This window comes from Fringilla coelebs, assembly GCF_963513975.1.
Source record: "Fringilla coelebs genome assembly, chromosome: 33".
Taxonomy (NCBI): domain Eukaryota; kingdom Metazoa; phylum Chordata; class Aves; order Passeriformes; family Fringillidae; genus Fringilla; species Fringilla coelebs.
Window position 1 is genome coordinate 208,533 of NC_140059.1, and position 11,063 is coordinate 219,595.

Here is an 11,063-nt window from a genome sequence, read left to right on the forward strand (position 1 = left end):
CATTAACCACCGTGGTAAATAGCCAGGCAGGAGGATCTGTCACTTCTCCCCTCTCCAGGGTGGCCACCCACCCCTGGGCTGGCCCCAAGTCCCCAGGTGTGGTGATGGCAGCACCCACAGGTGACCGTGGCAGCGTGGCGAGGCAGAACTGGCAGCATCGCCAAAGGCATGTCCTGGGCTTAATGGCCTTAATTAATGAACACCAAGAGGCAGGAGCAATCTGGGGACAAACGAGCCACTTTAGGGACATAATGTACCAGTCTGGGGACAAGCAAGACAGTCTGCAGACTGATTAGCCCTGGGCATGTTAAGTGGCAGCTGCTGCTGCCCATGGGAGGAGGAAGAGCTGGGGGTTAAAGCCCCTCTGTCACCCCTGGGTGCCCCTTTGGGGGGCCCCAGGACCATTTTGGGGGTGTTCCCGTTTGCAGCAGCTCCTCCCCGGGGGCTCTGGTCTGCGTGGGCAGAACCAGGCACGGCACAGGCAGCACCGGGGAGTCCAGAAGGTTCCACGCTGTGTTCTGAGGGGACGTGAGTGCAGAGAAAGAACCGTGGGCGGAGCCAGCGCCGTTTGTTAAAAATTTCGAGTTTTATTTTACCGGAAAGTGGGGTCGGGGGACTCTAAATCACTCGGGGGGTTCCACCCCCGCCGGCGCGGCGCGGCGGCCTCCGGTCAGCTACAGCGTTGGGCTAAAAACCTACCACTGGATTATCCACCCTCTTAAAAAATAAAGGAAAAAAAAAAAAAGGCAAAACGACGACTCGGGAAGAGCTCTGGGGGAGCGAGGGGGCGGCGAAGCAAAGCAAAGCTGGCGCTGGGGGACGGCTGCGGCTGCGCGCTCACACCTGAGCCCAGGGTGGGGACCCAAAACTACCTGGAAAAGCAAAATCCTGCCCAGGGGGGCGGGGGAAGCTGGGGGAGGGGCTGAGCTAATCCTGCCCGGGCTGAGGACGAGCCGCGCGTCCATAAGGAACGGGCCCGGGAGCGGCACGCGGCGGCGGTGGCACCCGGCGCGGCCCGAGACGCGCGGCGCCGAGTCGGCGTGCGACGGGACCCCGACGTCCAGCCGCACAAATCTTACCTGTAAGAGAAAAGAGGAGTTGGCGCAGGTGCCCCCGGGGCCGATCCGGAACCGTGCCAAGCCCCGGTGCCCTGGGGAGCTGCGGCTTCCTGGCAGCAAGAGAGTCCTGACGTGGAGCAGCGGCGGGGCTCCGGCCCCCTCGGACCCTGGGCCCGCCGGGACCTGGGCACAGCCCGAGCGAGCAGGAGCTGCCCCCGGGCCGGGGGCTCTGCGGGAACCCCCCACCCTGCAGGGACTGTGCCGGGACAGCGCCCGGCCCAGCAGGAACGTGAGTTACAGCCACGAGAGTGACACCAGCACCGCTCCGCTCACCACGGCGCCTCGTCGCCACGGCCGGGCTTTAACGCCCGTGGGGCCTGTCCGTGTCACCACGACCCGTCACCCGCCTCAACCTCAACTGGCACAACCGGGACCACCGGCAGCGGGGCCCCCCCCGCGGTGCCGAGAGCCGCCAACGCGCTCACCTCCGGCTCAAAAGGCGGAGTATCGCGCCCGGTCCGCGTACGGGTCCCGCCCGAAGCGCTGCATGTCGTAGAGGGACGCCCGGGCCACCGAGGAGACGGGCGACAGCTGCCCACGCTCGTACGTGTACGCCTCTCCGACGGTGCTGGCCGCGGCGGCCGTGCGGCGCAGGGGGCTCCTGTCCCGGGTGTAATACGTGGAGGACGCGGCGGCGGCCGCGGCGGTGGCGGCGGCGGCGGCGACGGCGGCCGCCGCGCCCGGGGTGGGCAGCAGCGCTCGGTCGTACGCGTCTAAGGTGGTGGGGATGCGGCCGGCCATGGCCGTGGTGGCGGCCATGGCCGAGGACTGGACCTGGGAGTACTGGGCGTACTGGGAGTACTGGGCCATGGTCTGCTCCGCGTAGGCGTCGTACGCCGAGGCCGTGGCGTAGGACCGGACGCGGTAGCGCTTGTAGTAGTCGGCCATCCCGCCGTAGGCCTCATCGTAATACACGGTCTCCCCATAGCCCGCGGTGTAGGGAGTGCGCACGGCTCCGTACTGCTCGTTATAGGCCTCGGCAAAGTCCGCCACTTGCCCCGGGCGATCGACCGGGCACTCCTTAGACCAGTGCCCCTCCTTCCCGCAGCGGTAGCAGCCGCTCTTGTCTCCCATCCCGGGCGCCGTCCGCAGCCGGCTGGTGGACAGCTGCACGCGCATCCGCTTGCCTTGGGGAGAGACGCGAGAGGCAGGGTCAGTGCGGCCGTGCCGGGGCACCGGCGGGACAGGACGGCACCGGCTGCCACCCCCCCAGCCCTCCGCAGCCACCGGCGCAGGAGGTGCCGCCACGGGACCGAGCATGAGCCACCAGATGGACGCTGGACAGCGGCTGACCGGGATGTGCTGTCACGGCCGAGCACGGCCACGCCGGCCAGCCCGGCAAAGCCCCGGCAGCCCGGGGTCGGAGCCGGCACTGCCGGCACCGTGTGACAGCAAAGCTTCGCGCCGGAAAACGCCAGAGCGGCGGCGAGAGGGATGCGACACCGGGAAGTGCCCCGGAGCGAACGGGGCCTGGCCCGAGCGCAGCACGAGGCAAAGCCAAGCGCGGACGTGGCCGGGACAGCTCTGGGTGCAGCTGGGCCGGCCCAGCTGGGTCGCTGTTTTTGGGGAAGGCCCGGAATGGGGGCGGCGGGACACGTAGAGCCCCGGCAGCACCGGGAGCGCCCGGTCCGGCCCCGCCGCCGTGTGGGTGAAGCGCCGGACGCCGCCCTGAGCACCCGGCCGGGAGACGCGCTCGCCATCACCGCCGCCAGCGCCGCGGCTCGAGTCCGGCCGCTCGGCCCCGTCAAGCGCCCGAGCGACGCCGGGCGCGGGGTCGGGCGCCTCCGTCGCCCTCTTACCAGGCTGGGCAAGGCTACAAGGGCGGGCGGCAGCCTGGCGTCACCCGCTGCTCCGGCCCGGCACAGGACGTCGCCGTCGGGGTCCTCCTGCGGGGCGGCCGTGCTGGTTAATCAGAGATGGGTCAGTCCCGTCCTCCCCGGCCCAGAGCCCCCGAGCCCGAGCCCTCGCTCCGGCCGCGCCGCGCGGGCGGCTCCGGGAGCTGCGGCGGGGCGGGCACCAACCGACACCAACCCCAGAGCCCCGAGGGCGCTGCACGGCCCCGCGGAGCCGGCCGTGGTCACAGCCGGGATCGATCCCGGAGCTGGGGCCGGCGGGAGCGTCCGCCACGGACCCCCGAGCCCTCCCACCGCCCAGCCCCGCGGCTCACCTTGGAACTCGGTGTTGTCCAGCCCCCGGATGGCCTCCACGGCGTCCTCGGCCCGCTCCATGTGCACGAAGGCGTAGTCCTTGACGATGTCACATTCTATGACGGGGCCGTACTCCTCGAACTTGGCGCGCAGCTCTAGGTTGGTGCAGGCGGGGCTGATGTTGCCCACGTGCAGCTTGGTGGAGGCCTTGCTCTTGTTCTTGCTGGCCTCCACGTTGATGCAGACGCCGTGCAGCTTGTGGTGGTGCAGGTTGCGGATGGCGTCCTCGGCCGCCGTCTTGTCCTCGATGTGCACGAAGCCGTAGTTCTTGATGATGTCGCACTCCAGCACCTTCCCGTACTGCTCGAACAGGGAGCGGATCTCCTGCTCCGTCGCCTCCCGCGGCAGGTTCCCGATGAACAGCTTCACCATCGCGACCCGCCTGCGCCAGACAGTGCCGCCGTGAGCCCCGAGCGGCCTGAAACCCCCCGAGGAACAACCCCAAAACCCCCCGAGGAACGACCCCAAAACCCCCCGAGGAACAGACTGAGGAACAGCCCCAAAAACCCCCGAGGAACAGCCTGAAGAACAGCCCACACACAGCCCCAAAACACCCAGAGGAACAGCCCGAGCCTCCGTGAGTATGAATTCCCTGAATCACCCTGAATCTCCCTCCGTGTGCCCGAGGCTCTGCCCACACACAAATCTAAAACCTCCCCCAAAAAACAGCCCAAGCCTCTGTGCATGTGCCCAGGGCTGTGCCCCCCAAAAAACAGCTCAAGCCTCTATGAATGTGCCTGAGCCTGTGCCCAAAAACAGGCCAAAAACCCCCAAAAACCAACACGAGCCTCTGTGCGTGTGTCCGAGGCTGTGCCCAAAAATCCCCTAAATCACCCTGAACCTCTCTCTGTGTGCCCAGGGCTGTGCCCACAAACACCCTAAATCCTCCTCACACTTCAGACCTCTAGGGCTGTGCCCCCTAAAACACCAAATAAACACCCGGCATCTCTGTGTGTGTGCCCAGGGTTGTGCCCCCAAATCCCCTAAAACACCCCAAACCTTGGGGCTGTGCCCCCAAACATCCTAAATCCTCCTCAAACACCCCAAACCTCCTCTGTGCTCAGGGCTATCCCCCCAGACCCCTCACAAATAAAGCCCCCAAACGTCTGTGTGTGTCCCTGGGGTTGTAATCCCAAAGACCCCAAATCTTCTCAAAAAAACACCCCAAAACTCTGGCCCTGCTCATTCAGGGCATAACCCCAAACACCCCAAATCTCCTCAAAAACCCTGAACCCTATGGTAGCCCCCCGGGGCTGAGGCCACTCTCACAGGGCACAGCTCCAAACACCCCAAATCCCCCCCAAATTTTGCTTCTGCTCCTTCAGGGCGCAGCCTCAAACACCTCAAATCCCCCCCAAAACAAACACCCCAAAGCTCTGCTGTCCCCTTCCTACACTGTGCCCACAAACGCCCCCCAAAAAAAGCACCTTAAACCTCTGACACCCCAAAACCCACCTGAAACCCCAAAATCCACCTAAGTCTGTGACACCCCTTTTCCTGCAGGGCAGAGCCCCCAAACACCCCAAAATCTCTGCACCCCCCAGAGGGCAGCGCCACGCCCCGAACCCCAAACCCCCCAGGCCTGAGACCCCCCCCCGACCCCTCTTGTCCCCCCCAGGCCTCAGACCCCCGTCAGGCCTGCGACCCCTCAGATCTGAGACCCCCCCAAACCCCTCCCGTCCACAGGCCCGAGCCCCCCCCCAAACCGTCCCGGATCGCATCGCCCGCGGCCTGCGGGCGCCCCAGCGGGGCGGTGGCCGGACCTGGCCCAGGTGTCCCCCCCCCCGGTCCCGGTCCCGGTTCCCGGTCCCGAAACCCCCCCGGGCCCCCCCCCGCCCCCACCTGGCCCGTCCGCCGCGCGCTGCTCACAAAATGGCGGCGGCGTCTCCCGGCCCCGCCCCGCCTCCCGCGCGCTCATTGGCCGCCGGCGCTGTCCGTCAAACGCCGCAGCGTGAGGTCATCGATCCGCCAGGTGGACCCGCCCACAGGGCAGCCCCAGCCAATCATAGGAAGGAGGGGGTGGAGCTAGAGGAGGAGCGGTCCATGAGGATGCTGCGGGGGGGGCGGGGGCGGTCCATACATGGTGGGGGAGGTGGGGGGGGCGCGTCGAGCCCTGGGAGCCTTACTGGGAGCACTGGGAGCCGTACTGGGAGCACTGGGAGCCATACTGGGAGCACTGGGAGCCCTACTGGAGCACTGGGAGCCCTACTGGGAGCACTGGGAGCCATACTGGGAGCACTGAGAGCCGTACTGGGAGCGCTGGGAGCCCTACTGGGAGCACTGGGAGCCGTACTGGGAGCGCTGGGAGCCCTACTGGGAGCACTGGGAGCCGTACTGGGCGCGCTGGGAGCCTACTGGGGTTACTGGGGGTATTGAAAGCGCAGGGACTACCGAGGAGCACTGGCAGTGCTGGAAGTACTGGGGGCATTGGGCTCCATACTGGGAACGCTGGGAGTGCTGAGGTTTGTACTGGGAGCACTGGGAGCACTGAGGTTCATACTGGGAGCACTGGGGTGCCCCGTGCTGTCCTTTGGCGAAGCCCTCCTCCAAGTCCAAAACCGGCCCAGCTCCATCCCATCCCCATCCCAACCCCATTTCCATCCCATCCCATCCCATTCATCCCATCCCATCCCATTCATCCCATCCCATCCCATCCCATTCATCCCATCCCATTCATCCCATCCCATCCCATCCCATCCCATCCCATCCCATTCCATTCATCCCATCCCATCCCATCCCGTCCATCCCATCCCAATCCCATCCCAATCCCATCCCATCCCATCCCATCCATCCCATCCCATCCCCATCCCAATCCCATTTCCATCCCATTCTCGTCTCGGTCCCACCCCAATCCCACCCATCCATGACCCCCATCCTCATCCCATCCCCACCTGCACCCCAATTCCAATTTGCATCCCAAACGACCCCTACTCAAATCCTACCCCCCCAGTCCCTCCCAGTCCCTCCCAGTCCCCCCCAACCCATCCCAGTCCCCCCCAGTTGCCCCCAGTCCCATCCCAGTCCCTCCCCAGTCCATTCCCAGTCCCCCCCAGTCCCTCCCCAGTCCATTCCAGTCCCTTCCAGTCCCCCCCAGTCCCTCCCAGTCCCCCCCAATTCCCCCCAGTCCCCTCCCAGTCCCTCTCAGTCCCCCCCAGTCCATTCCCAGTCCCTCCCAGTCCCCATCCCAGCACACTCAGACCCCCCAGTCTCAGTCTCCAATCTCTTTATTGGGGTGGGGGCTGCACGGTGACATCACCGGGATGGGGGGAGGGGGACACACTGAGCCCCCCAGGCCCCCCCGTGTCCCTCCGTGCCCGCGGGACCCCCAGACTCAAACTCTACTTGTTCTTCTTGAAGAAGCTGAAGCGTTTCTCCCTCTCCTTGGGCTCCCGGGCCCGGGGGGCTCCCTCGGCCGGGGGGGGCACCGGGGGGAGGCTCAAGGCCCTCGACATCCCCTTGGGGGGACCCCCGGGAGCGACCCCCGAGCCCTCCCGGAGCCCCCCCGAGCCCGGCGCGGCCCCGGCGGCGGCTTCGATCCCGCGGAGCCACAGAGCCATGTCGGCCTGGGGGGGGACACGGGGACAGTGGGGACACGGGGGGGGGGGCAGGGGGACACCCGGGGGACACCGAGGGGACGGGGGGGAGGGGGGGTCTCACCTCGTCCTTAGCCTGGAACAGGAATTCCTTCCCATCGCTCAGCCTGGGGGGCGGGGCGGGATCAGCCTCCAGCACCCCCCAGCCCCGCTGGGACCCCCCCCCGTTTTTAACCATCTTTCCCCCATTTTTAACCATTTCCCTGCACATCTGCCCCATAATTCCCCTTTTTTTTCCCTCTCCCTTTCTCCTCATTTTTCCCCCCTTTCCCACCCCATTCTCCACCCATTTTCCCTCATTTTCTCTGCATTTTCCCCCAATTCTCTTCCTCATTTTCCCCCAATTTGTCCCCATTTTCCCCAATCTTCCCCCAATTTCCTCCCCGCATTCTCCCCCTATTTTCCTCCATCTTCCCCCCATTCCCCCCCGTTTTCCCCCCAATTTTCCCCCCATTCTCTCCCTAATTTCCCCCCGTTTTTACATTATCTCCCCCCATTTCCCCTCCATTTCCCCCCCAATTTTCTCCCTATTCTCTCCCCATTCTCCCCCATTTTTCCCCCATTTCCCCCCAATTTCCCCCGTTTCCCCCCTCATTTCCTCTGCAATTTCCCCCATTCTCTCCCTAATTTCCCCCATTTTTCCTCATTCTCCCCCCCATTTTCCCCCCATTTCCCCGCCGTTTTCCCCCCAATTTCCCCCCATTTTTTCCCCATTCCCCCCCAATTTTCTCCCTACTCTCCCCCCATTCTCTCCCTTATTTCCCCCCATTTTTACCTTATCTCCCCCCATTCTCCCCCCAATTTTCCCCATTCTCCCCTCCATTCTCCCCCCATTTTCCCCCCTTTTTCCCCCAATTCCCCCCATTTCCCCCCATTTTTTCCCCATTCTCCCCCCCATTTTCCCCCCCATTTCCCCCCATTTTTTACCCATTCCCCCCATTCTCCCCCCCATTTTCCCCCCATTTCCCTGCCGTTTCCCCCCCAATTTCCCCCCAGTTTTTCCCCATTCTCCCCTCCTTTTTCCCCAATTTCCCCCCATTTTTCCCCCATTCCCCCCCCTTTTTCCCACATTTCCCCCATTTTTCCCCATTCTCCCCCCCATTTTCCCCCCATTTCCCCGCCGTTTTCCCCATTTCCCCCCCATTTCCCCCCATTTCCCCCCCCTTTTCCCCCATTTCCCCCCATTTTTTCCCCATTCTCCCCCCATTTTTCCCCATTTTTGCCCATTTTCCCCCAATTTCGCCCCATTTTCCCCTACCCCAGCCTGAAGACGTGTTTCCGTTTGCGGTAGGCGGTGGCGGGCTGGCAGCGGGCGCCGCGCAGGGGGGCGGGGGGCTCGCCGTGGTACGGGACCCCCGCCCCCGCCCCCCGCGCGTCCTTGAACACGCTCAGGACCCCCCCCCGCAGCACGCAGTACAGGCTCTGCCAGGACCTGGGGGGGGTCACGGGGGGGTTTAGGGACCCCCACCCACCCAGGACACAGCCCCAGCTCTGCCAGGACCTGGGGGGGCACGGGGGGGTTTAAGGGACCCCCACCCACCCAGGACACAGCCCCAGCTCTGCCAGGACCTGGGGGGTCACGGGGGGTTTAGGGGACCCCCGCCCCTCCAGACACGGTCCCAGCTCTGCCAGGACCTGGGGGGTCACGGGGGGTTTATGGGACCCCCGCCCCTCCAGGACAGAGCCCCAGCTCTGCCAGGACCTGGGGGAGCACGGGGGGGTTTAGGGACCCCCACCCACCCAGGACACAGCCCCGGCTCTGCCAGGACCTGGGGGGGCACGGGGGGTTTAGGGGACCCCCACCCACCCAGACACGGTCCCAGCTCTGCCAGGACCTTGGGGGTCACAGGGGGGTTTAGGGACCCCCACCCACCCAGGACACAGCCCCGCTCTGCCAGGACCTGGGGGGGCACGGGGGAGGTTTAGGGGACCCCCACCCACCCAGGACAGAGCCCCGGCTCTGCCAGGACCTGGGGGGGCACGGGGGGTTTAGGGGACCCCCACCCACCCAGGACAGAGCCCCGCTCTGCCAGGACCTGGGGGGGCACGGGGGGGCTTTAAGGGACCCCCACCCATCCAGGACACAGCCCCGGCTCTGCCAGGACCTGGGGGGGCACGGGGGGTTTAGGGGACCCCCACCCACCCAGACTCGGTCCCAGCTCTGCCAGGACCTGGGGGTCACGGGGGGGGTTTAGGGGACCCCCACCCACCCAGGACAGAGCCCCGGCTCTGCCAGGACCTGGGGGGGTCACAGGGGGGGGTCACAGGGGGGTTTAGGGACCCCCACCCACCCAGGACAGAGTCCCAGCTCTGCCAGGACCTGGGGGGGCACGGGGGGGCTTTAAGGGACCCCCACCCACCCAGGACAGAGCCCCAGCTCTGCCAGGACCTGGGGGCCGCTGTGACTTTAAGGGAAGGGCGTGGCAGTTAATGGGCGTGGCCACTGAAGGGCGCGGTCCTGTGGGCGGGGTCGAGATGCCCAAATAAGGCCGTGGCAGATGGGTGTGCCTGAAGGGGCGTGGCTTGTGTGGGAAGGTAAAATGGGCGTGGCTATGCTTGGGGCGTGTCCCCATGTGTGTCCCCAGGTGTGTCCCCAAGGCCTGGCAGTGTCCCCAGGGTGTCCCCAGGTGTGTCCCCATGGCTGGGCGGTGTTCCTAGGATGTCTCCAGGTGTGTCCCCAAGGTTAGGTCAGGTCCCCAAGGTGTCCCCAGGCTGTCCCCAAGGTGTCCCCAGGCTGTCCCCAGGGTGTCCCCAAGGCCAGGTCATGTCTCCAAGGTGTCCTCAGGGTGTCCCCAGGGTGTCCCCAGCTGTCCCCAGGCTGTCCCCAGGCATCCCCAGGGTGTCCCCAAGGCCAGGTCATGTCTCCAAGGTGTCCCCAGGGTGTCCCCAAGGTGTCCCCAGGGTGTCCCCAAGGCCCGGCAATGTCCCCAAGGTGTCCCCAGGCTGTCCCCAACTGTCCCCAGGGTGTCCCCAAGGCCAGGTCATGTCTCCAAGGTGTCCCCAGGGTGTCCCCAAGGCCAGGTCATGTCTCCAAGGTGTCCCCAGGGTGTCCCCAAGGCCCGGCAATGTCCCCAAGGTGTCCCCAGGCTGTCCCCAGCTGTCCCCAGGGTGTCCCCAGGGTGTCCCCAAGGCCCGGCAATGTCCCCAAGGTGTCCCCAGGCTGTCCCCAGGCTGTCCCCAGTGTCCCCTGCTCACCTGTTGGTGGCCCTCTTGCCGGCCGCCTCCAGCTCCTGTTTCCGGCACAGCCCCCCCTCGAGGGTCTCGGCCGGGGGGGGGGGCGCGGGGGGGCAGCGTGGCCGCCACCCCCCCCGGCCCGGGCCCCCCCTCCTGCGCCCCTCTGGGGACCTGGGCAGGGGGGCAGGGCTGAGGGGGGGTCCCACGGAGGGGTCCGGGGGTGTCCCCCCGCATTTTGGGGGGGTCGGGGGGGGTTACCTGGCCCGCGGCGCCGTCGGGGCGGATCCCGTTGAGGGCCGGGGGCTCCGGGGGGCGGCTCTGGGGGGTGGGCGGGGCCCTGGGGGGGAGGGTGGGGACACAAGGGACACCCCCCCCGTCACCCCCAGAACCCCCTCCCCATATCCCACACCTCCCCCCGCCCCCGGACCCCCCACCGAGGGCGTCCCCCCAAACTCGGGGGTCTCCCAACCCCCCCCAAATCTCAATGTTGCCCCCAAATCCCCTCCCCCACCCCGCGCCCCCCCTCACCTCTGCCCCTCCCCGCCCCCTCCCCCATCCTGGCTCTCGGGGGGCACCACCGGGGGGGTCCCCCCGACTTCGGCCTGCGCCGGGGGGGGCTCGGGGGGCTGCAGCTTCCTCGCCTCCTCCTCCTCCTCCTGCCGCCGCCGCCGCTCCTTCTCCTCCAGCTGGGGGGGTCGGGGGGGTCAGGGACACCCCGGTGACAGGGGGGGGACACAGGGAGCCCATGGGGACACAGGGACCCTCAGCCCCCCCCCCACCACGCTGTGTCCCCTTGGGGTCACAGTGGCACCAGTGTCCCCTCCCCGTGTCCCTGGCACGTCCCCTGCATCCCCCTCCCTGTGCCCCCTACGTCCCCTCATCGCCCCCTCCTCATTTCCCCCTCATTCCTCCCCACATCCCCCCCATGTCCCCCCCATCCCCATTTTCCCCCTTGTCTCCCCTGTCCCCCC

General features: G+C 66.8%; 3 protein-coding genes across 6 annotated transcripts in view; all 3 read right to left on the reverse strand.

Annotated features, from left to right (window-relative positions):
• LOC311164517 (neurexin-2-like) overlaps nucleotides 1–11,063 on the reverse strand; it is a gene marked incomplete at both ends in the record, with an annotated part of 201,582 nt that overhangs the window by 34,931 nt on the left and 155,588 nt on the right.
• Nucleotides 314–5,238, reverse strand: LOC311164627 (RNA-binding protein 4B-like). 4 transcript variants are annotated; one of them, XM_084224152.1, is made up of 4 exons: nucleotides 5,195–5,202; nucleotides 3,286–3,707; nucleotides 1,544–2,245; nucleotides 314–1,079 (listed from the first exon to the last, which is right to left on the reverse strand). In XM_084224152.1, exons 2-3 carry the CDS (start codon nucleotides 3,695–3,697, stop codon nucleotides 1,551–1,553), a joined length of 1,107 nt encoding a protein of 368 aa, XP_084080278.1. In that variant the 5' UTR covers nucleotides 3,698–3,707; nucleotides 5,195–5,202; the 3' UTR covers nucleotides 314–1,079; nucleotides 1,544–1,550. The 4 variants fall into 4 exon arrangements, with proteins under 4 accessions (XP_084080278.1, XP_084080277.1, XP_084080280.1 ...); XM_084224151.1 differs by having other exon boundaries at nucleotides 315–1,079; nucleotides 5,168–5,238; XM_084224154.1 differs by lacking the exon at nucleotides 314–1,079 and adding an exon at nucleotides 2,918–3,004 and having other exon boundaries at nucleotides 2,113–2,245; nucleotides 5,168–5,238.
• Nucleotides 6,664–11,063, reverse strand: part of LOC311164512 (spectrin beta chain, non-erythrocytic 2-like) — a gene marked incomplete at both ends in the record, with an annotated part of 41,330 nt that continues 36,930 nt past the window's right edge. The window contains 7 exon segments of the mRNA XM_084224002.1: nucleotides 6,664–6,888; nucleotides 6,983–7,025; nucleotides 8,177–8,350; nucleotides 10,114–10,193; nucleotides 10,195–10,263; nucleotides 10,351–10,410; nucleotides 10,689–10,778. Coding sequence (XP_084080128.1) covers nucleotides 6,664–6,888; nucleotides 6,983–7,025; nucleotides 8,177–8,350; nucleotides 10,114–10,193; nucleotides 10,195–10,263; nucleotides 10,351–10,410; nucleotides 10,689–10,778 — 741 coding nt within the window.